At 41.2% G+C, this 25,745-nt stretch overlaps 1 protein-coding gene across 2 annotated transcripts; it reads left to right on the plus strand.

Annotated features, from left to right (window-relative positions):
* The first annotated feature begins 53 nt into the window (after positions 1 to 53).
* On the plus strand, positions 54 to 24,025 carry LOC135466554 (putative lipid scramblase CLPTM1). Of its 2 annotated transcripts, none has more exons than XM_064744103.1 (14): positions 54 to 144; positions 2,351 to 2,545; positions 5,534 to 5,692; positions 6,079 to 6,193; positions 6,840 to 6,925; positions 8,934 to 9,051; positions 10,365 to 10,479; positions 12,121 to 12,265; positions 18,043 to 18,136; positions 18,518 to 18,708; positions 19,040 to 19,135; positions 20,047 to 20,182; positions 21,387 to 21,554; positions 22,115 to 24,025. In XM_064744103.1, the coding sequence occupies exons 1-14, from the start codon at positions 61 to 63 to the stop codon at positions 22,315 to 22,317; spliced, it is 1,905 nt and encodes a 634-aa protein (XP_064600173.1). In that variant the 5' UTR covers positions 54 to 60; the 3' UTR covers positions 22,318 to 24,025. The 2 variants fall into 2 exon arrangements, with proteins under 2 accessions (XP_064600173.1, XP_064600174.1); XM_064744104.1 differs by lacking the exon at positions 54 to 144 and adding an exon at positions 1,905 to 2,005.
* The last annotated feature ends 1,720 nt before the right edge of the window (positions 24,026 to 25,745 follow it).

Raw genomic sequence — 25,745 nt, forward strand, 5'->3', positions numbered from 1 at the left:
CTAACTAAGAAAATCTCCTAAACGCTAACAGGTAACAGAGAGTATATTAAGCTTGTCATCATGGCGGACCAGAGCTCTTCTTCGGCAGGTGAATCGACAGAAAATGGTACTGTTCAGCAACAGGGAGATGGACAGAACGTTCAGGTATGTACAAGAGGTTTCTAGTTTGCCTCTCTGTGTGGTTCTATAGCGTTCTTAACCAGCTGGGCGTCTTATATAGGCGGACAAAGCACCTGCTGGGTGACATGCTGCCTTGGCTCCGGACACGCATCACATGGTCGCCTCTTCCCTGTCACTGCTATATCCTCCGTTTTAGTCCAGGTGTTACACAGATGTGCTTTGACTTAAATCACTTAGCCAGATCGTCTTCATCTGGATATTGTGCTCTGCTTTTGTAGACACCCATGTGTTCATCTTTTCTGGATGGGTCGATCGGTGACAATTGTTCTGTGATACAAGTAAAGTTACAACTGTGTCAGGGTGTACACTGTAATGTAACCCAGTATCGATGCTGATTCAATACAAAACTTGACCACATACAAGTCAAATCAGTGAGTAATAAAAGAGTCACCATTTACCAGCTTGCTGTTGGGATCTTGATGTACAAATAGGGATTCATGTGAGTCATATTTTATTAGATATATGCATTACTCACGGTGATCTAGCCTCAGGTGGCAACTTCAACTCCTCTTTTAATACTGGTCTGGCGGGTATGGTAGCCACAGGGGCAACCATGGTAACTGAATCAGGCCATGTTCAATAAGTCATTTCTAAACAATGGCTTTTATCCAAAACTGGTATCAACTATTTCTCTTACTTCTCAGTTCCCCGGCACATGCGGTGACCAATAATTTTTCAACTTAAGATTCATTTGTGAAGGTAAATTCTAGTTTAAAAAAAAAAATAGTGGCATTATTTATTCATAGCTTTGAGCATCCAGGTTTATTGCAAGGGCCAGGAGGTGATAAATAACATAGAGCTAAATGGATAAAATGCTCATTTTTGTAGATTTCTAAAGTTGAAGGAACTATAGGACAACAAGACTATCATAGTTGAAGATTAGGCACATTCTGATTACTTGTACAGAACAAAATTCTTACCTAAAAGCTATATTTTTCATTATTCATGCTAAAATCTTATTCAAGACCTATCTTATCTGAGTTAAATTCAGTTTGTTTTCACCTCCACTCCTGCACTGTAATCAAATGACTAAGGAATATGCTGATGATTAGCTCAGGGCAGCTATGACATCACTTCAAAACTATGAATTCGGTTCTTGAAACTGTTACAACTGATTTATGAAGATTTGTGTGAGGCCTGTTACATGAGTTACACGGGAGTTGTAGTATAATAGAGATCCTCCCAGATCTTGTTTTACTAAGTGTTGTGTAATGTTGCCTTTGGGTTGAACAAATCCCAGGAGATTTCCTTTCTTACTGATTTACTTTGAAGACTGACAGAGGACTATAGGGACCTAGATTTGAGAGATTCTAACTTCTGAGCACTCCCTGTCAATGAACACAGGCAAATTAAATACCTTATGAAACATTGCTTCACAAGAACTCGATTTCCAGTTAACGTGAAGTGCTTTAGTCCAACAGACCACTATGCTAAAATCACGCTTCATCAGCTGTCAGAAGTCAGTCTAGCAATTTATGAGGTAAGCCAGTCCACAAGATGTGTTTTGAAGACTGTCAAAAAATGATCAGGTAGAGGGAGAACAGTGCCATCCTTAAAAAATATAAACCCATTAACCCAACCCTATCAGGCCTTCCGTCTGTACTCCTCCGGGTGCTGTAGGCTAGCAACTTCCTACAGTTAGTGCCACAGCTGGCTGTGTCTGACAAGGAAGTAACAACCTCTACGTACCAGGAGTGAAATTCGGGAGTTTCTTTTCTTTTTTATTTGGCTTTATTTTGGGATAAGCTTCGTCCTTTGGCATTTGGTTGTAGAAGCTAGACCTGATTGAATTAACGAGTCTCACATGGCCATGATCTAGTCCTCGGTAATCTAAGGGTGTTTTCAATGAGATATATCTACATTTTCTTAATCTGTGGGATTTTGAAGTCATATATTTAAGTTTACAATATCCTGTGCTGCAGTCGTAAGCCACACACGGGTATGGGATAATCTCAAAATTAATTGTGAAAGTAAAACGATTGTCACATAGAAATGCCCCACATGCCAGCAGGTTATGTACTGCGGTGACATCACAAGGTCAACAGTGGCATGATTGTAGTGGAGTAGATTTTCCTTCACTTTTCGACAGTTTAAAGGATAGGAATCGATATTGGGGATTTAAAGAATCAGTGCTATAATTGAAACTGCTGCTGTTGTATTTGTTCCTCAGGGCTCTGCACAACAGGCCCAGGCAGCCCCCAGAGCTAATGGCTGGTCAATGATCAAAGGGTTCGCTATCAGGATGTTGATCATCTACCTCATAAGCAGTTTCTTCAGACGGGGAAATACCCCAGCCCCCCAAGAAGGTGGGACGGCCCCACCCACTGCACCAGGCTTCAACACCTTCTCCAAGAACATGGAAATGGTAAGTTTATTCTCCACTAATGCCAGAAGTATTTAGGATCACTTACTGGCTGCTTGTAATCCAAACCTCAGTTACATGCAGATACATGTATATTCTAGTATTTTTCATGAGTTAGTTATCTCCCTATATTAAAGGCAACTAATTGTGCAAGGCCAAATTGGTAAAGACACAACCAAAACAATGTCCCCAAATATTGTTGGTTTATTTCTCAGTCTTTGTGAACTAGATATTGTGAACTGCATAGACTTTACTAAGTGCACGTATCACACATGTTCCCTCAGGGTTAAATATGAAATAGAAATAGAAATAAATATAAAGTACACAGACACAGAAATGATTCACAAAATTGAATGAAAGATCTATATTTAGATTTAAAGCACGGCTACATTTAGGTATGTAGTGCTCTGTGTAACTTTGTGGGAAACAAGATGCCAATTGCATGTGGGAAGGTCTGACAGCAGCTTGCGGATGGTCCTGGCTTTCCTCCGGGCTCTGCCTGGTTTCCTCTCATCATAATTCTGGCCGCCGTTGTATAAGTGAAATATTCTTGAGTACAGCGTAAAAAACTAACCAAATGAATAAATAAATAAACTAGTTGCCAATCATTTTAGGCTTCCAGCATAAAAAGTGTTATGTGCTTGTAATCTGTCCATAAATAACAGTTATAAAATGGTCCACTTACCAGGGAGTTAAAAGAGTGAAAACTAAAATTCGTGTGTAAAACTGATTTTACATGGATGAAAATTTACTCCATGTCAGCATGAATTAGAGGCACTAAAAGGAAATATTATGCAACATTTTTGTTTCATCCTATTAATATCATGTTTTCTGCTGCAAGCCATATTTTGCTACATAGACCAAATGACCTCATTCCCCTCAGGTGATAGACTGCTCCTCTGACAATTCTCTCCCTTAGAGGCTGTTGCTCTTGCCTGAAGCAAGATGTCGTGAACATGATGTGTGTCTTAAGAGACGATGAATTTCAAGTCAAGCGAAATTTCATACAATATCACAAATAATGCACAATGTTCTGGGCCATATTGCGTTTGAGGGATATAGGACACAGTCTCTCTGTCCATCCATAATCATTACCTTGGCAATGCATCCCTACAGTTTTGATTGGATTGTCATGAAACTCTGTAGACATGGCAGAGATCATGTGAGGATGTGCATGTGCTGTTTTAGGTTGTGCCACACCAGTTATTTCCTGAACTATTGCTCAATAAACATATAATGTGTACTTGTACAAGTAGATGGCAAGTCCTTGGCATTACCTTGTTAATGCATCTCTTACAGATAGTTTTAACTTTACCTTTACCCACATGAAAGTACTAGAAAGTGCTGCACTTTATGGAGCTTGCAGACTGCAAACTACACTGAGCCATGGTGTGGCACCAGCCTTTGTAAACTTATATGCCTATCAACACAAACAAGTTTGCATCTGCAGGGATTCATAGAAGTCAAAATTTTTACAACTGGAAACTCAAAATTGAGTTTTTCACTTGTCCAGATTGAGTTTATTTAAATTTTAAACTCCAACTATGACCTGGTATTGAGTTTAATCCCACTTTAGCTACTGGTAATTTGAATGTGAAAGTGAGAGAAAGAAGGTTTAATTTCTTTTGAGGTTCATTTCATGATTTTATTAATGATATTTACATATACTTTTACAAGTATATTATCATGATCAGAGATATACATTGTATAATAAAACAGTGATTAACTGTGGTGATGCTCAAACTAGAGGTGTACAACGAAACAGTTATAAACCATGCTGATGCATGTTCATGCATGTTTAGTTGTTTGTTGTTATATTAAAGGACAGAAAGGAACTAACAAACATTACATCAAAAGTAAATATGTGTAAAATACAGAGATACATGTAAGGCTTGTGCAGTTCAGAGTACAGGAGTACATGTATAGTAAAACAGTCATAATCCATTCATGATCAGTTGTTGCTTTTTTCTCTTGTTAATTTATGTAGTTTTTATGATGTGGATTCCTCCTGCATTGGAATGATAATTTCTGTTATAATCAAAGGAACCCTCCATACAGGTACATTGTGTGCTTGGCTGTGTGGAATAAGCACCCAAAGGAGCCTCACCTCAGATCATATATATGCATAGTACAGGGTAGCAAGACAGGTCTATGCCCTGGTCCAAACTGTTCTCACACCCTTTGTTCTGGGACATATTTGTTTCCACCATGCAGTACCTGTTTGTAATCACTGTTCACTTCCTCACAGACCTGTCTTGCTACCCTGTACTATGTATATATACTGTACCATAATGAATGTTCCATGAAGTTGCCACATACTCACCCTGAGGATGACTATAGTTATAGTTCGAAAGCTTGGTAGATAAAGTGTACATAATGTACAAAATTATATTGGTCGCGTTATTCATGTGCAAATCACTGATCTGTTATTTGACCTCATGTCCAGAATAAACTATATGCAGGAACATAGCACATCCATTGCTAGGACTTACTAGCACTAGGACTTAAACGTCACAAGTTTTGTTGCGCAACATGAAACATGGTGCATGCTGCAGTTTCATCGGTGACGTATTTGGTCTACCCTCTGTAACGTTGCGCTGTTCACACTAGGGTCCATCCAGCATCACTGAAATAATTTAATAAGTCCCACTTCGCACTTGTGCTAGTATCCCATGGGAGTGTGATCTCACGTGATAGACGTGTCAAAATGGAAGCCCTTATCCAACCTGTGAGAATGAGTCAATACCAATGGTGTGAATGGTGTGAAAACATAGGTGAAATGCCGACCAATATGTTCATTCAAAACCTTGCATGGTTTCCTGTAAGGCCAGCATTATCAACTTCCCCATCCTTTTTCTTAAAAGAATATTTGTTTAATGAGAAAGCTGCCATGGAAATAAGAATAGATTGAAGTCTTTTCAGTGGGGCAGTTTGAAGTTACTGCCCTCTTTAGCAAATCCTCTGCTAAATGAATGTGGTTTTTATTTTCAGGATATGTATGTGTACGTGAATGAGGAAGAACAATTCAGTGAGTTTGACAAGCCAGAGAACCTCTTCTGGTTAGAAAGAAGCCTGATCTATGGAGACTGGGAAGCAGGACCTAATCATGATGGAAGCATTGTTAAACACGGACAGATTTCAGTCACAGAGGTTAGCCAATGGAATCCACCCCTCTTTAGTTCAATCTTTTTATTTTATGGTGATATCTTAGAGCTGCTGGTGTTTTAGTACCAGGCTTATATAAGCATATTTAAAGCAGATAGGAAGTTAACTCAGGCCAGCATGAAGAGTGTCAAAAAGTCTGATTCTACTTTTGTCTTTGCTTCAAGTCTTAACTCTGTTATTGCCTATAATGTGAAAATATGGAATTTAAAAGGTTGACAATGAAAATACAAAGCCTACAACAGTTAATTTTGGTGGTAATGCACAGCGCAAGAATTTCTTTCTTAGGTGTTCTGAAGTGCAGGCATTGCTTTTGCTTGTTGATAATTTATTGTTTTATACCATGAAATTGATTTTTTTTTTGTTGTTTCCAGAATTTACAGAACAACGGCTCACTTTTTATCCACGTGTACTTTGTTAAAAATGGTAATTCCCCTAATCCCAAAGACAAATCCTACAGGAGAGATAAAACTGCCTTCAAATCCAAGAGTAAGCATATTATCTTTTCCTTTGTTTCTTTTTTCTTGTACACGTCCATATGGCCTATGTCGTTCTTCTAATATTCCAGACTGAGCATGTTGATTGAGGCGTAGCATTTAGGGGGGTGTGGACATCTGGTATACATATTCATGAGGTTGCCCTCCACTCAGTAATGCTTTTGAGGTTGTCATGGTAAACCGGATTGCCATTTACTTGTCATTAAATCCATATGTCAGTACAGGTATGCTAATTCTTAGGGTTGGAAGAGACACTTCTTAATTCTGTTGAGATTATGATTGGTCAGAAAAGGCAGATTCAGTGGTAATACACTTCTTATTTCTGTGTGGTACCAGACCTATACAGGTACTTGGTAAATGCTTATTCCTGTATTGTACCACACCTCTACAGGTACTTGGTGAATGCTTATTCCTGTGTAGTACCAGGCCTGTACTTTTTGAATGGCAGTGGTTTGCTCTGGACACTCTCATTTCCTCTGTCTATGAACAGCCATATTTGTCAGGTAAAACTAGTCACATGAATACCAGACATTTGTAAGATAGGACAAAGAGCCATCTTATGTCAAGAAAGGTTATCTTTTGACCCAATTTGGTTATGATTCCACCCAGTACCTGTTTCTCTCATGTTTTTTCTTCAGTGTTGAACAAGTATAAGAAGAGGCATTTCCACACAACAGTGAATTTGTTAACTGGCCAGACGGATGCTCACCCAGACCTGATTAAGGTAAACTCTTCTTACACTCAAGAATACTTCTTGAAATTTGTAAGAATTTATAGGATAAGTTCTGGAGATGTATACGATCATTCCAGCCAGTGGATGGGCTGTGTGGAGAGCATATCGTGGGCAAAAGGGGAACAATGAAACATTGGGGCCTCCGTAGCTCAGTCGGTTAAGCGCGCTAGCGCAGCGTAGTGACCCAGACGCCTCTCACCAATGTGGTCGCTGTGAGTTCAAGACCATCTCATGCTGGCTTCCTCTCTGGCGGTACATCGGAAGGTCTGCCAGTAACGTGTGGATGGTTGTGGGTTTCCCCCGGGCTCTGCCCGGTTTCCACCCACCATAATGCTGGTCGCCGTCGTATAAGTGAAATATTCTTGAGTACAGCGTAAAACACCAATCGAATAAATAAGTAAACAATGAAACATTAGTACTCCTGCAACATGTGGAAAGTTACACTCATGCTTTCTGGCTTAATGTCCATATACATCAGGAGCCTTGCGTCGACCACCAGTAACAGTTATGGGTTTCCTCCAGACTGTGCCCAGTTTCCTCACACCATCATGACTTCCTCTCTGGTCATGCGTGGAAAGGTCCACCAGCAACCTGCTGACAGTTATGGGTTTCCTTCAGACTGTGCCCAGTTTCCTCACACCATCATGCTGGCCTTCTCTCTGGTCGTGCGTGTAAAGTCCACCAGCAACCTGCTGACAGTTATGGGTTTCCTTCAGATTATTCCCAGTTTCCTCACACCATCATGCTGGCCTTCTCTCTAGTCGTGCGTGTAAAGGTCCACCAGCAACCTGCTGACAGTTATGGGTTTCCTCCAGACAGTGCCCAGTTTCCTCACACCATCATGACTTTCTCTCTGGTCATGCATGGAAAGGTCCACCAGCAACCTGCTGACAGTTATGGGTTTCCTTCAGATTGTTCCCAGTTTCCTCACACCATCATGCTGGCCTTCTCTCTGGTCGTGCGGGTAAAGGACCACCAGCAACCTGCTGACAGTTATGGGTTTCCTCCAGACTGTGCCCAGTTTCCTCACACCATCATGACTTTCTCTCTGGTCATGCGTGGAAAGGTCCACCAGCAACCTGCTGACAGTTATGGGTTTCCTTCAGACTGTGCCCAGTTTCCTTACACCATTATGCTGGCCTTCTCTCTGGTCGTGTGTGGAAAGGTCCACCAGTAACCTGCTGACAATTATGGGTTTCCTTCAGACTGTGCCCAGTTTCCTCACATCATCATGCCCCTTTTCTCTGGTCATGCGTGGAAAGGTCCACCAGCAACCTGCTGACAGTTATGGGTTTCCTTCAGATTGTTCCCAGTTTCCTCACACCATCATGCTGGCCTTCTCTCTGGTCGTGTGTGTAAAGGTCCACCAGCAACCTGCTGACAGTTATAGGTTTCCTCCAGGCTGTGCCCAGTTTCCTCACACCATCATGACTTTCTCTCTGGCATGCGTGGAAAGGTCCACCAGCAACCTGCTGACAGTTATGGGTTTCCTTCAGACTGTGCCCAGTTTCCTCACACTGTCATGCTGGCCTTCTCTCTGGTCGTGCGTGGAAAGGTCCACCAGCAGCCTGCAGACAGTTATGGGTTTCCTCCAGACTGTGCCCAGTTTCCTCACTCCATCATGCTGGCCTTCTCTCTGGTCGTGTGTGGAAAGTAACCTGCTGACAGTTATGGGTTTCCTTCAGACTGTGCCCAGTTTCCTCACACCGTCATGTTGTCTACATGAGTGAAATGTTCTTGAGAATAGTGTAAAACACGAAAAGAAATAAATGATTTAATTGTACAACTGGGAATGTCTGAAGTAGGGACAGATTTTTAGACATTCCATAATGTCTGATAACCTGATAATTGTTAGCATCCATGAACCCTCTTAGTACTGGAGATTATATGTCATTTGTGTATGGAATACTTTGTTTGTTATGATCATGGCAAACAGGTATGGACAGAAATTCTGTAGAATTAACCCTCCTCATACACAAGCATTGTTTGTTTTACACAGAAAGAGAACTCGTCAAAGTTTGAGATCTTGTCCCACTGGCATCCTAACCTGACAGTTAACATCCTGGATGACCACTCCCCTTGGCAGAAAGGCGCTCTCCCAGCCCCGCTAGATGAATGTGAGTCACTCAGTCTAGGGTGAGGTGGGGTGTGAGGCTGATATAGTCACAATAACTAGGAGTGGTCTAATAAGGTATCCCTCAGGACATTGCATCTCCTAACGACTGAGATTGCATGTTCAGCTCCTACTGGAGCTGCTGTAGGCTGAAAGATTGGTTGTGTAGATACATGTATAAAGGCAGCCCTTTGGTCTTCTCTGTATTCCTTGGTAGACTGGACTACTGTTGTGTAGGTTATATATACATGTATATGTTGTATATATATATGAAACCCATGAGTACAATTACATTAGTCTCTTGTTGTCTTCATTTTCAATCTTGTTTAATAGTTGTTAACATGCTACATTGTCTATCCAATGTATAGCTCATTATGTCGTACCCTGAGTGTCGCCATCGAATAACAGGGAAAGCTGTGTTAAAAAAATGTTAGGGGCGGTATCTTAAAAAGTAATGCCGGTATTGAGATCAGAATTTGAACATGTGTAGAGCGCAATAACACAAGGGGAATATTACGTCCTTGATTCATTGTGTACATATTAAATACTTTATGTTACTGCATATAATATATCATATTTCTGACTCTGTATTGTGTAGTAGAATGAAAGTTAAACAAAATGTTTAAGGTGGTATCTCAAAAAGTACAGCATGTATTGACCTGAAGTTTTACATGCATGTAAAGCACAGTGGCACAAGGGGGATGTTCCATCGCTGATGCTCTGTGAGCATATTAATTACCGTAAATTACCAAATTCACAATTTCAGTACTTTATATATTGAGCTGAAGTTTTGTATTATTGTGTTACAGTCAAACAAGAAACTTTGTTAAATTCTGTTTGGATGCATTGCAACACCAGATAATTCAGTAGTATTTCCATTTAATACTTGGATTAGTGAATGCCTTGGTGGCACACCACCAAAAAGGATAATTACCGTGATGACCCTTGGCTGAAGCATTACTCTAGCTGTAGCTTGGTGGCTGTTGATCATTTTAATGGCATGCTGGAATCCAAATACACTTGGTTCATTTGCCAGGTTAGGCCATATGCCTGGCAAATGGTGGCTGTTTTCTCCAGGCTCAGTTGAGTGTTCTGTACCCATTGACCTAACCTGACCACAATATTATGGTGTGAAACCCCAACCAGTCAGATAAATAAATAAATGCATCTTATTTTAAACATGACAGTGGCTTTTTCTGATTCCGTTTGAGATACATACTTAAATCAAAATTCCAGCTTAGCACAGGCCTGATACTTGTTGGTTCCTTGTCAGCTCTTGCTCTCAGAATGTTTACATTTACATTGTGTTCTTTGCAGATGTCGAATTCTTACCCACTCCCCCAGGGAAACCCTCGAAATATCTACCTGTCATTTACTTCAACGATTATTGGAACTTGAACAGCGAATACACTCCAATCAATGAGACTACCAAGTAAGTGATTTCTGAAGATGACTTCTATTCTGAGACTACCAAGTAAGTGTTTTCTGAAGACAACTTCTGTTCTGAGACTACCAAGTAAGTGTTTTCTGAAAAAGACTTCTTTTCTAAGACTACCAAGTAAGTGTTTTCTGAAGACAACTTCTGTTCTGAGACTACCAAGTAAGTGATTTCTGAAGACAACTTCTGTTCTGAGACTACCAAGTAAGTGTTTTCTGAAGACAACTTCTGTTCTGAGACTACCAAGTAAGTGTTTTCTGAAGACAGCTACCAAGTAAGTGTTTTCTGAAGACAACTTCTATTCTGAGACTACCAAGTAAGTGTTTTCTGAAGACAGCTACCAAGTAAGTGTTTTCTGAAGACAACTTCTATTCTGAGACTACCAAGTAAGTGATTTCTGAAGACGACTTCTGTTCTGAGACTACCAAGTAAGTGTTTTCTGAAGACAACTTCTGTTCTGAGACTACCAAGTAAGTGTTTTCTGAAGACAGCTACCAAGTAAGTGTTTTCCGAAGACAACTTCTATTCTGAGACTACCAAGTAAGTGTTTTCTGAAGACAGCTTTTGCTCTGAGACTACCAAGTAAGTGATTTCTGAAGACGACTTCTGTTCTGAGACTACCAAGTAAGTGTTTTCCGAAGACAACTTCTGTTCTGAGACTACCAAGTAAGTGATTTCTGAAGACGACTTCTGTTCTGGCTGTTTTACTGGTATTCATCTTAGTTGACATGTACAAATGTACATGTATATATGCTGAAAATGGTGTTTGATTAGAAGTATTTTATGAAGACCTTATGTACGATTTTACAGCGTAAAGTTTCTAATGTAACACGGTACCATCTTGTGATGTGATACCCAGAAAAAAAATGTTTGACATCAATTAAATGATGTCTGAGTCTTGCTGCTGGACGGTTGCCGTAACTGCAGTATGTGTGTGAGTTTGCTGTCTGCCATGTATTATGGTCACAAGAAATACCCATATTAACATAAAGGAAACTTGGCATAAAAAAGAAACATTCATGTCTGTTTGCTTGTGGTTCATCTCTAATGCTCATCAAGGTTAGTTCTTGACATACTTTACATGAATGGTTAAAAGTCCCTTTCAAATGTCAAACTGGTGGTGGAGACGTGTGTTGGTGATTCAACATTTCGTCTAAAACTGAATTTGTAGAAATCGTATCCATCTTATGTGTACCTGTGACTACCACAATATAAGTAAGAATATCTTACTAATGGGTATAATGAAATAACTATTAATCAATAAATAAATACTGCTCCAGTTCCAGGTAATACATGATTGGCGGGTTTCCTTGTATTTTATTGGTTACTCAGTGGTTAAATAGATGCTCATGTACACCCAGGGGAATCCCAAGCCTGAAAATAGGTGGCTGAGAGGTTTTTTTTTTTGCATCTCTTTGGAGAAAGTATTAGTACCCATATTATGCAGGCTGTATAAAGCTATACCAAGGTTACTTGATCCAGTACTTGCATTACTTACACAAGGACAATGTGGATCTTGCCACTTTACGCAAATTAGTATTTTAAAAACTGAAAGCCACCTATTTTCATTCTTGAAAACACCCAGAATTTAGACAGTAGACATCGGTATTCAGTGATCCTGTCTTTGTTTTACAGACAGTTAAACCTTAGCCTGACCTTTGGTCCGATCTCACTGTTCCGCTGGCAGCTATATGCCGCCCAGGGCATGCGCAATAAGTGGTACTCCATGTTGGGTGCAGACTTCATGGAAGAGTCGGACGAGGACCAGGACTCGCTCAAGGTTGGTGCAGTGATATTAATACAAATTCGTCAGGATATTTTGCTGGTTCACAGGATTTTATCTTGGCCAGTGTGTACATCTGTGGGAAATCTTTTGCCTTAGATGGTATGGGTTGAATCCAGGCCATGATAAGAGAATTTCTAGAATCTGCTCCTTTCATCAGTCAAGGGACCTTGGTGACAATAAACGGTCGGCTCTGCTCTGGTGGTCATTGGTGACAATAAACAGTTGGCTCTGCTCTGGTGGTCATTGGCGACGGTAAACAGTCGGCTCTGCTCTGGTGGTCATTGGTGAGAGTAAACAGTCAGCTCTGCTCTGGTGGTCATTGGTGACAATAAACAGTCGGCTCTGCTCTGGTGGTCATTGGCGACGGTAAACAGTCGGCTCTGCTGTGGTGGTCATTGGCGACAGTAAACAGTCAGCTCTGCTCTGGTGGTCAGTGGTGACAATAAACAGTCGGCTCTGCTCTGGTGGTCATTGGGGACGGTAAGCAGTCGGCTCTGTTCTGGTGGTCATTGGTGACGGTAAACAGTCGGCTCTGCTCTGGTGGTCATTGGCGACAGTAAACAGTTGGCTCTGCTCTGGTGGTCATTGGCGAGATTAAACAGTCGGCTCTGCTCTGGTGGTCATTGGTGAGAGTAAACAGTCGGCTCTGCTCTGGTGGTCATTGGTGACCATGAACAGTCGGCTCTGCTCTGGTGGTCATTGGCAACAGTAAACAGTCGGCTCTGCTCTGGTGGTCAGTGGTGACAATAAACAGTCGGCTCTGCTCTGGTGGTTAGTGGTGACAATAAACAGTCGGCTCTGCTCTGGTGGTCGGTGGTGACGGTAAACAGTCAGCTCTGCTCTGGTGGTCATTGGTGAAAATAAACAGTCGGCTCTGCTCTGGTGGTCATTGGCGACAGTAAACAGTCGGCTCTGCTCTGGTGGTCATTGGCGACGGTAGTCGGCTCTGCTCTGGTGGTCATTGGCGACAGTAAACAGTCAGCTCTGCTCTGGTGGTCATTGGCGACAGTAAACAGTCGGCTCTGCTCTGGTGGTCAGCGGTGAAGGTAAACAGTCAGTTCTGCTTTGGTGGTCATTGGTGACAGTAAACAGTCGGCTCTGCTCTGGTGGTCATTAGTGACAATAAACAGTCGGCTCTGCTCTGGTGGTCACTGGCGAGAGTAAACAGTCGGCTCTGCTCTGGTGGTCATTGGCGACAATAAACAGTCAGCTCTGCTGTGGTGGTCATTAGTGACAATAAACAGTCGGCTCTGCTCTGGTGGTCATTGGTGACAGTAAACAGTCGGCTCTGCTCTGGTGGTCATTGGCGACAGTAAACAGTCGGCTCTGCTCTGGTGGTCATTAGTGACAGTAAATAGTCGGCTCTGCTGTGGTGGTCAGTGGCGACAGTAAACAGTTGGCTCTGCTCTGGTGGTCATTGGTGACGGTAAACAGTCGGCTCTGCTCTGGTGATCATTAGGGACAATAAACAGTCGGCTCTGCTCTGGTGGTCATTGGTGACAATAAACAGTCGGCTCTGCTCTGGTGGTCATTTGCGAGAGTAAACAGTAGGCTCTGCTCTGGTGGTCATTAGTGACAGTAAACAGTCGGCTCTGCTCTGGTGGTCAGTGGTGACAATAAACAGTCGGCTCTGCTCTGGTGGTCATTGGCGACAGTAAACAGTCGGCTCTGCTCTGGTGTTCATTGGTGACAGTAAACAGTCGGCTCTGCTCTGGTGGTCATTGGCGACAGTAAACAGTAGGCTCTGCTCTGGTGGTCATTAGTGACAGTAAACAGTCGGCTCTGCTCTGGTGGTCATTGGCGACAGTAAACAGTCGGCTCTGCTCTGGTGGTCAGCGGTGAAGGTAAACAGTCAGTTCTGCTTTGGTGGTCATTGGTGACAGTAAACAGTCGGCTCTGCTCTGGTGGTCATTAGTGACAATAAACAGTCGGCTCTGCTCTGGTGGTCACTGGCGAGAGTAAACAGTCGGCTCTGCTCTGGTGGTCATTGGCGACAATAAACAGTCAGCTCTGCTGTGGTGGTCATTAGTGACAATAAACAGTCGGCTCTGCTCTGGTGGTCATTGGTGACAGTAAACAGTCGGCTCTGCTCTGGTGGTCATTGGCGACAGTAAACAATCGGCTCTGCTCTGGTGGTCATTAGTGACAGTAAATAGTCGGCTCTGCTGTGGTGGTCAGTGGCGACAGTAAACAGTCGGCTCTGCTCTGGTGGTCATTGGTGACGGTAAACAGTCGGCTCTGCTCTGGTGATCATTATGGACAATAAACAGTCGGCTCTGCTCTGGTGGTCATTGGTGACAATAAACAGTCGGCTCTGCTCTGGTGGTCATTTGCGAGAGTAAACAGTAGGCTCTGCTCTGGTGGTCATTAGTGACAGTAAACAGTCGGCTCTGCTCTGGTGGTCAGTGGTGACAATAAACAGTCGGCTCTGCTCTGGTGGTCATTGGCGACAGTAAACAGTCGGCTCTGCTCTGGTGTTCATTGGTGACAGTAAACAGTCGGCTCTGCTCTGGTGGTCATTGGCGACAGTAAACAGTAGGCTCTGCTCTGGTGGTCATTAGTGACAGTAAACAGTCGGCTCTGCTCTGGTGGTCATTGGCGACAGTAAACATTCGGCTCTGCTCTGGTGGTCATTGGTGACAGTAAACAGTCAGCTCTGCTCTGGTGGTCATTAGTGACAGTAAACAGTCGGCTCTGCTCTGGTGGTCATTAGTGACAGTAAACAGTCGGCTCTGCTCTGGTGGTCATTGGTGACAGTAAACAGTCGGCTCTGCTCTGGTGGTCATTGGCGAGATTAAACAGTCGGCTCTGCTCTGGTGGTCATTGGCGACAGTAAACAGTCAGCTCTGCTCTGGTGGTCATTAGTGACAATAAACAGTCGGCTCTGCTCTGGTGGTCATTAGTGACAATAAACAGTCGGCTCTGCTCTGGTGGTCATTGGCAACAGTAAACAGTCGTCTCTGCTCTGGTGGTCAGCCTACACATGAAAGCCTACACAAATGTCATGGCAAAGTTTGCCATTAACTTGCCCAGCTGTGTGGTCTATCCCGTGAAGGACAATTATTTTATATGTGAAATATTCAAGTTAACAACAACTATATAAAGAACATCATAGTCTTCTGTATCATGCACAGTATGGCTCAGGCTAAAAACCAAAACCAGACTGGAGATTAACGCGATCTTAAAGATCTTTTACATAGTTTGTACAGAGTTTGTACAGAGTTTGTAGAGCCTGGAGAGAGCTCCGGGACAGACAGTCACCTGCAGAGTCAGTTATCCGTTTACTGTGACTGATCACACACACATGGCTGAGCATTGTAATGCCTATACGCTGGCTGTGGAAAGTTGATGACGGAAAATTGAGTTCTTCATGAGAATGATTTAAATGAATTTGTCAAAGACTAACACCATACATGGAGCCGAAGTAAAATATCTGATGTGTGTCTCTTTGATTGCAAGCAGTGATTTATGAGTGGGTCCATGGAAGATTTGTAATGGATCACAACGACTGCTAAAACTAGCTCTTTCTTCATCTCCCGTAAAAGTGGACAAATGTCTTTTGTTTCTTCCGTAGAAGGCTTTCCTTGTTGTGGGAGTCGTTGCCAATGAAAAATTATCTGCCACTCAGTATTTTAGCAGACAAAATTGACACTTTGACATGTCGTACAACAACAACAACAATGCAGTATTACAATACAAATTTCATGTACAAACATGGTAAAAAAATGAAAACACGATGAAGGATAAGTTAGATTTTGTTCATATAATATAACTGTAGGGAGAATTTGTAGTTTGTACCAAACCATGTAGGCAAAGCACCCACATAGCAAACGCCTGAAAGAAAAAAGAAGAAATAATTTCCCATTTGCACCAATACACTTTATTTGAATTTTTAATTGGCTTATCGGGCACATTATAACATTTTCATTACTGACTTTTCTTGACTACAAAATACCTTCATGGAAATAATTTGACTCTGTTAATAGCAATGCATATTTAGAACCCAACAACCAGACGAAATGTGATGTCAAATTGTATTTGTAGACTTGTATAAAAGTTGAAGCAAAATGTATGTGAATAGCTTATACATGTATCATTTACATACGTTTACAAGTTGTTTTTTTTTTTCGGTTTGGACAGTAATGTCTTGGTGTATACTATATTTGTGTAAAAAATATCATGGGTGTTAGCAGCAACAGCAAAGTGGATTATTGTAGGCTTAATTAAAATACTCAGAAGTTTCATGCAGAGACCTGGAAGAAGAACTCATGCAGGCTTAGTGTCCAGCTGTGACACTTTGCCAACATTGAAGAACAATAGGTATGATGTATTGGAATAAGTAAATAATACTCACAAGTGCCAAACTTTACTAACTGACACACACTGTATGGTTTTGAACAATAGAAATGAATTAATTTCTCAAAACTGCTGGGGCTGGATTCACCGTTTTTGTGTAAATCCCTCTTCTGTAGAGCCTATTACTTCCCAGGCGGCATTTTGGTCAGCAATTACATCTGCAGACAATCAGTAATGTAGACTAATGTTGAAAACTTCGTTAACACACCAGTCAAATAAAAAAGAAATGCCCAGCCATTTTGGGTTACTGGTTGAAAAAGCTGATAGCTCTGGCCAGGCCTACATGTCCGTCAACCTGATGTAGCCTGTGGTGAAAAGTCTTAAACTTGGTGATGTGAGATATTGTCCTGAACACGTGTTTTGGGTTTAGTTTATTCAGTTCTTTCAATGTGCGGCTTTCACGATCCTTACAGTAATATAAATACGATGTTATTTGAATGTAACTGTATACAAACAAACATGACAAATCCTAGGACACAAATATAAAGGATCAGACAAAGGCAAGGTTCACGCACAGACAAGGTTTAGGTAGAGGCCCAGCCACGCGAGACTCCTGTCTGCCTGTGTTGGGGTGAAAGCAAGGTCCACGCACAGACATGGCCACACAAGACTGCTGTCTGCCTGTGCATGATTGCACGTGCTTTATGTAATGTGCGATAGTTTGTAAAGTTCAAGTGAAGATTTATCAAGTTTGCTATAATATATCTGCTGTAAGGTTTTATATCATGTAACATAAATGTATGTCATACTTAGCACGCGACCATCCATACCAGTTGATGACTTCGATCGCATATTTGCTCCCTGAATTAAATAGCTTAATCAAGTTGATGAACTGATTTTCTTTTGTGGATGTAGATTGCAAGATAAACTTTCTGCTTTTCACGGTTAGTATATGTTCACATAGGTGAATAACCGAGAAATGCACCTGGGTTTGCAATCTAGCTGGAATTAGTCAGTAGACAGAACTATATTCACACCTTAGAGGATAATCCTGCTCACCTGAGCAGGCCTCCAACACACCTCAGTAGAGGGTTTGTGATGCATCAGTAGAGCATTATTCAGTGTGTGGGAGAGTGATGCGAGCACTGAACATTGACTTTTAGTCTGACAGTACTGCATGGTGTACATGTACCTGCAGAATGAAGTAAGGCTGTTTGATTACATGTTGAATTTGTCATCAACACTTAAACCATGAATTCTTTAACTCATTAGGCCTCACCATAGAGCTCAGCAGAAGTTGTCAGTGTTTCTGCAGTGCCTTATTAAAACCAATGTTATCAAGAAGTAATGAACTTGCTAAAATGATTTGGATCAGTGTCTCTTCTAGTAACTGCTTATATTGTTTCAAATTAAAGAAATTTCATTGCTACACACTTTATAAATGTATGATATATTGTTCATTTGTGACATTTCAGACGACTTTCCTGGAAACTAACCCCTACCTGCTGGCCCTTACCATCATCGTATCCATCATCCACAGCGTGTTTGAATTCCTGGCATTTAAAAATGGTTAGTGTAAACCACAACAAAAATAACGGAAAAAATGTGAATACCAGCATTACATCCTGCTTGGTCCTGCATGAATCACGGAAATCGTAGAAAATTCTCAAGAAAAGTTTCATAAAAATTCCTAACTTTGATCTTTCTTAATTTTGGATGTATTAATCTGTTAAAACAAAAACTTTCATAAAGAAAGTTAATTGTATTATTTCCTCACCAATAAATCTCCCTCCCCCCTTACCCCCTCCCCCCCCTTACCCCCTCCCCCTTTGAGTAAGTGAAAAATTCTTGAATACAGCATTTAACAGTAATCAGACAAAATATATAAGTAGTGCTGGTTTCTGAATACACAGTTCTGATAGCCTTTGTCGTTGTTGTGACTATTTCCAGATATCCAATTTTGGAAGGGTCGTAAGTCTCTAGAAGGGCTGTCGGTGCGGTCAGTTTTTTTTAATGTCTTTCAATCGCTGATTGTTGTCCTGTATGTACTGGATAATGAGACCAACACTGTGGTCAGGATCAGTGTCATCATTGGACTAGCCATAGAAGTCTGGAAAATATTCAAAGTCATAGATGTTAAGGTAGGTCAAACACTAGTCAAACTAAACTGACTTTTGGACTGTGAACTAAGTACATGAAATTAGTCAGTAATATTCACGTGTTTATCTGTTCTGCATCTATAGTATATGTTAACTGTAAAATCTTCAGCACTGATATACATGTTATTGGCAAAATTAACCTCCATTAACAGGTGGGTATGGGCTGTGCATGTATATGTTAATTGTAAAGTCTCAAGACATGATGCAGGTCCTAACCAAACTTAGTCAAGCCTCTGTGTTATACAAAGATTTTCATTCTATTTGACTGGACGGACTAAGTGATATGATTTATTGTATTGATACCTTGACACAGGTTGACAGAGAAGCCAAGTTACTTGGAGTCTTCCCAAAGATAACTTACGAAGACAAATCTACATACACTGAGTCCAAGACCAAACAGTATGATACAGTAAGTCTCTGCATTAATTAGCCTTTGTGGTTTGCAAGCTGTGACCACTGTGTAACATGCACCAATGTCTCAGTGGTGAGTAAGAGAAGTGATATATACTAAACTGTCTGCTTAAATGAGTTTGACAGCTTGCTGAAGTTTTCATTTTGCTAAATCAGGAGATCAAAATTGTGCTTGTTTAGCTTATGTCATATCACGAGCGTCAGCTTCGAGTAACAGTGAGAGTAATGTTAAAGTAAATGATGGTTGTGGAATCAGATGTTTACATAAATGTAAAGCACTATACAACAAAAGGAATTCATGACCTACACATCTCTCTTTGTGTGTGTAGGTATATGGAGCTGAAGCTCAGCATTCATGTGTCTCTTACAGGAGAGCTTTTTGTTAGACTTGCTACAAAATCCAAGTATGCTAACATACTTGTGAATGGATTGCCTTACTTCCAACTGTCTGACAAATATTTGCATTAGTTTTTCTTATTCTTAAGCCATGGTTCTTATAGAATTTAGGACTCAGATGATCAGGTGTGGGAAGGCATTTTTTGTTTAACTGAATCAGTTTGAAAACAAAAAAAACATCAATAAAAAAAAGAAATTTTTGAAATTGGTTCCACTCTTGAAATAAAAGTTGATCTTTTATTTTATTTCAAGAATGGTATTTACATCTTCTGAAAGGTGTTTCCTGCAAGGTGTAACAAACTAATCACCTAATCGATCAGGTGTCCTCTACACATGTGCATCTTGTTCTAATTTGTATTGGCATATCATGGCTGGTGACCAAATCCTGACCGGAAAGGACAACACATTTATAAAATTTGTCAATGCTGTATGTTTGACATCTGAATTGTAATCATTATAGTTCCGCTGCGAATAAGATTAAGTTTGATTTACTTGTGGCTGCTGTGGTTTCAGATGGCGTTTAAGTACCTGTCATGGTTGTTGTTCCCCCTGCTGGGTGGATATGCTGTGTACTCGTTGTTTTACATGGAGCATCGAGGCTGGTACTCGTGGGTTCTCAGTATGCTCTATGGTTTCTTACTCACATTTGGTAAGTCTCCCATTATTGTTACACCATGTCCTTGTTACTCCCACTGTTTTGTCATCAAAATGATGAAGTACGCTGTATTTGTGTCTATTATGGATGCTTCCACCATTTGAGTAAACTCTTGGGGTTGTGAGCCCTCTTCATTCTTTGATGGAACTGGTAAAGCCCATGCAATGAATAAAATAGATAATTATTTCATAAGGGTATTGAGTGTTAATTATTAAGTTTTCATACATTTAGATGGGATAAGTTTGTATTTGTTTAAGTGCTGTGTAAGGTAAACCTGTTATACTGTGTAGGTTTATGCCAGTTACCTGTAGGTTTGTACCATTTACCTGTAGATTTGTACCATTAACCTGTAGGTTTGTACCCTGTATATTTGTAACATTTACATGTAGGTTTGTACCATTTACCTGTAGGTTTGTACCATTTACTGTAAAGTACTTTTTATTCGCTGGAATTTATTTTCACAACTTTTCTCCAAAAATATGTTCGTGGGAATTAATTTTTGCGTGTTTAAGAGAACACTGAAAAACAAATCTTTAAATTTTCCAACACATAATATGGCTGAAATTATTCAAGCACATCAAACAGGTATTATCAATAGTGGGCATAGCGAAGATTGATCAAACGAAAGACAAATAAACTCCCACTTTGTTTTATACCCACCAAACCTTACTCCCGTCACCCTGGGAAAGATTTCACTTCATTATTACTACTACCTGTAGTAGCTGGTTTAATATTGGATATTTTTTTTGCTGCCATTATTTTTCACTGTAAATTATTGACTGCGAAAATTAGTTCCACATGAAAATTAAGTACTTCACAGTAGCTGTAGGTTTGTAACATTTACCTGTGATAAAGGTTTGTAACATTTACCTGTGATAAAGGTTTGTAACATTTACCTGTGATAAAGGTTTGTAACATTCACCTGTGATAAAGGTTTGTAACATTTACCTGTGATAAAGGTTTGTAACATTCACCTGTGATAAAGGTTTGTAACATTCACCTGTGATAAAGGTTTGTAACATTTACCTGTGATAAAGGTTTGTAACATTCACCTGTGATAAAGGTTTGTAACATTTACCTGTGATAAAGGTTTGTAACATTCACCTGTGATAAAGGTTTGTAACATTCACCTGTGATAAAGGTTTGTAACATTTACCTGTGATAAAGGTTTGTAACATTTACCTGTTGTATATTGTAGGTTTCATCATGATGACTCCCCAGCTGTTCATCAACTACAAACTCAAGTCTGTGGCCCATCTGCCCTGGAGGATGATGACATACAAGGCCCTCAATACCTTCATAGATGATATATTTGCCTTTGTTATAAAGATGCCAACGTTGTATCGAATTGGATGCTTTAGAGATGGTCAGTAAATTTCCTACAGTCTAGAAAGCGAAGAAATTGTATCGTATATCACAGTATGCTGCATGGAATCTGTAGAAAAAAACAATGCAAGATAATGAAATGAGGAATAAAAAGCCTCAGTCCTCATCAAGTAAGCCATGTCCTAGTAGTGTCAAAATCTGAACACTGCCGGCTGGGTAGGTATACATGCAGTTGTAGGTGTTAACCACACTTCAGACTGCTAGGCTGTATTTATCAAACAAGCTATCCTTAGGTATGTGTGATGGTTCTTTCTTTCTTTCTTTCAATAAAATTTGAGCGTGGAAACTCTTGATTGAGTGAGCCCTGTTTTAGTGTTCAACATAGTGTTCGAGTGTGTTTTGACAAATAGGTGGAAGTTTGCATCTGAATAGAAGTCCGGCTTTACATCACTGTGTTTCATATAGGTTTAGATAAAGGCTAGATTGGAATCTGTTCAGTAGCATGTATATTCAGTAAAGAAAGCACCCGATGCATTTACTCTTTAGGCGATGTCTTTACCAGGTAATCAGTGTGACTAACAGATTAATCTCCCTTTGCAGATGTGGTGTTCTTCATATTCTTGTACCAGCGTTGGATATATCGTGTGGATCCCAAGCGTGTGAATGAGTTTGGTATTAGTCAGGAGATGTTAGAAAGGAACGGTCAGACATTCCAGACTGAGAGTGGAGCGGCCATCGAGGGGGGCGATGCTCAAGCCGCAGATCCACAACCTAAGACTGACAAAGAAAAGAAAACTGACTGAGAAACATCGCAACATTTATACTGGACTCGTCATCCCTGAGCATGGGCGTGGCATAAATATAATGATTGACAGTGTCTGTGTTGGATTTAGAATTCCTGTGGGAAATGGGGTGCTGGAATAAGAATCTGCTCTGCTATACTCTGGATGAAAACTCTGAGCACTAACACATGCATGATTCCGTGTCATTTGGTGCCCAGTGTATAATTAATTCATCAGAGGTATAAGACAGATAAGTATACGGAAAGTGTAAATTTAACTTAAATAGCTGAATGGACATTCAGTTATTTGAAATTGAGTTTCTGTGGCAGCCAAAAAAAATAATAAAAGAACAAAATACAGATTTTTGCAGGGAGTGAATGAATTTAGCCAAAAACAGCCCAGGTAGTTGAAAGAAGAAAACTGTGGCAGGTAAGTTTGTCAGCTATTAACCGTCATCATCCAGGCACTTGTCACTCTTCCATTATTAACTGTATCTCAGATTCTGTGAGAGACTTCATAAAACAACTTAAATAGGACTTAGCTGTCATAGTTCATCTTTCATCGGTGGTGTTCGTGGGTTTGCTGATTTTAAGTTAATAACGATTATGTAAGGTGCTGTTTCACTTCATTGATTGATATTGTATTTTGAGTGTATTACGAGTTTCTAATCATAACTGGTTTAGGTAATTTGATAGTTTAAAGTACTTCATTGTACATGTGTTGTGCGTCAGAGAATGACAACATGAGCCAAAATGTGAATGTGACAGATTTGACAGGTGTACGGCTGCTTCCATCAGACTGGTTTTGTGCTAGAGGTTTGCAGGAATTTCATGTCAGCAGTTCACGTTTTGTAAATGAGATCTAAAATACCCATTTAAACATCTACATATAAGTATGAAAGTGTAATCTTTATCATCATCGCACATGAATTTATTCTTTAGAACAGTGTCAAGCTTTGTTTAATATTTATCTTACCAGTTTTATTCAGACAAGGTATGATATCCTATAATTCAAATAGTTAATGTAATGGCATTTTTCTCCTGTTTGGAAGGAGAGTTTGTGCGCCTGCCCAAAGTGTGCAGGCTTCAATGATCAATAGTGAAATTGGTCAGAAATAATTTCAGAAAAATGCAGATGGAGAAAGTGTTAGCAATAATTCTGTAAGTTTCTAGGATAGCCCCTGATTGTACACAGAGCTACATGTACACCTATACATTCACACATCTGTAGTTTACACCTGTAACGTGTACAGGTGTTGAAATTCTAGGTGACTTCCATGTGTCATTACAAGTTAAGACTGTCTCTGCTCTCTAATCTGTTTATAGAGATTGAAACACATTTATTTAGTCAAACATTTCACAATTACCAGTATTCTAACATAAACATAACACAGACATAAACCTTTGATTGCTTTATGTCACCCATTATTATCAAATAAGTTCATGCTGAAAAATACTTGTTTACTCAGTCAATATTTTCAGTGGTTTGAAAGCTTAGATTAAATGTTCTCATGATGGTGGTTGTCCCCCTTGAACAGATCTGCTCTATTGAGGTCTGGGGTAACCTGTATAAAAACTACCCTACCCTGGGATGTACTTATAATCAATTTTAGCCTGCACCTGTTGTACAGGATTTGCACAGACAGTAGCCAGAACATATTTGTAACCTAAATTATGTGTTATATACTGTGATCAAAATAAAATTTATCCAGACAATTTTTTTTTAATGCTGTGGTAGAAATTTGTCTCTGCTTTTTTTGTTTCGGTAAGGCAGCAGTGATACATGTAATTAAGCAGGCAGAATGTAATGCTGTGTCGTGCACTACTACTGTACAAGCAACTGTCCCAGGTTGCTAGTTTGGTGAAGTCACCAGTAACAAAGAAATATATACATAAAATGGGGTCCACCAGCCCTGTACAAAGGGAAGCAAATCTTGTAACAGCAGTGCCCTCTACCTACATAAATAACAATACCACTGATTGTAATACCAACACCAGTAATCATGAATAATAAAAGCTGACATTGTTATTCACATGGATAGAGTGCACTGCTTTTTTATCAGTTACAAGATTTGCTTCCCTTTGTAGAAGGCTGGCGAACCCCATTGGTTTCATTCGTGTGTAATGTACAGGGAATCTTTACTTATTTGACTAGACACCAGTCCAGTTTATGGCTGGAGGAAGCCAAAGTGTCCACCACTAACAAGTTAATGAATTAAATTTAATTTAAATGGCATCCAAGCTGGACACGCAAACCCACAGGCCAAGGGCTTGGTTGCCCCAGGGAGCCAGCATTTTAACCACTGGAACCAGATTATATATGTACATGCACGAGTAAGACTTGGTGCAGTTATACATACAGGGACGAGAGATTATACTTGTCATAAATGTGGATGAAATTCATGCTTGAAAGTCTGCTTCTCATGTGTACAGCAGCTGGAGTTGCTCCTCACGGACCAATGCCGTCGGTCGCTGCTCCTGCATACAGCAGCTGGAGTTGCTCCTCACGGACCGATGCCGTCGGTCGCTGCTCCAGCATACAGCAGCTGGAGTTGCTCCTCGCTGACCGATGCTGTCGGTCGCTGCTCGTGCATACAGCAGCTGGAGTTGCTAATCACGGACCGATGCCATCGGTCGCAGCTCGTGCATACAGCAGCTAGAGTTGCTCCTCGCTGACCGATGCCGTCAGTCGCTGCTCCTGCATACAGCAGCTGGAGTTGCTCCTCGCTGACCGATGCCGTCGGTCGCAGCTCGTGCATACAGCAGCTTGAGTTGCTCCTCGCTGACCGATGCTGTCGGTCGCTGCTCATGCATACAGCAGCTGGAGTTGCTAATCACGGACCGATGCCATCGGTCGCAGCTCGTGCATACAGCAACTAGAGTTGCTCCTCGCTGACCGATGCCGTCAGTCGCTGCTCCTGCATACAGCAGCTGGAGTTGCTCCTCACTGACCGATGCCGTCGGTCGCAGCTCGTGCATACAGCAGCTTGAGTTGCTCCTCGCTGACCGATGCCGTCAGTCACAGCTCGTGCATACAGCAGCTTGAGTTGCTCCTCGCTGACCGATGCCGTCAGTCACAGCTCGTGCATACAGCAGCTTGAGTTGCTCCTCGCTGACCGATGCCGTCGGTCGCTGCTCGTGCATACAGCAGCTTGAGTTGCTCCTTGCTGACCGATGCCGTCAGTCACAGCTCATGCATACAGCAGCTTGAGTTGCTCCTCGCTGACCGATGCCGTCGGTCGCTGCTCGTGCATACAGCAGCTGAGGTTGCTCCTCGCTGACCGATGCCGTCGGTCACTGCTCATGCATACAGCAGCTTGAGTTGCTCCTCGCTGACCGATGCCGTCAGTTGCTGCTCCTGCATACAGCAGCTTGAGTTGCTCCTCGCTGACCGATGCCGTCAGTCGCTGCTCCTGCATACGGCAGCTTGAGTTGCTCCTCGCTGACCGA

This window comes from Liolophura sinensis, chromosome 6 (assembly GCF_032854445.1).
Source record: "Liolophura sinensis isolate JHLJ2023 chromosome 6, CUHK_Ljap_v2, whole genome shotgun sequence".
Lineage (NCBI taxonomy): Eukaryota > Metazoa > Mollusca > Polyplacophora > Chitonida > Chitonidae > Liolophura > Liolophura sinensis.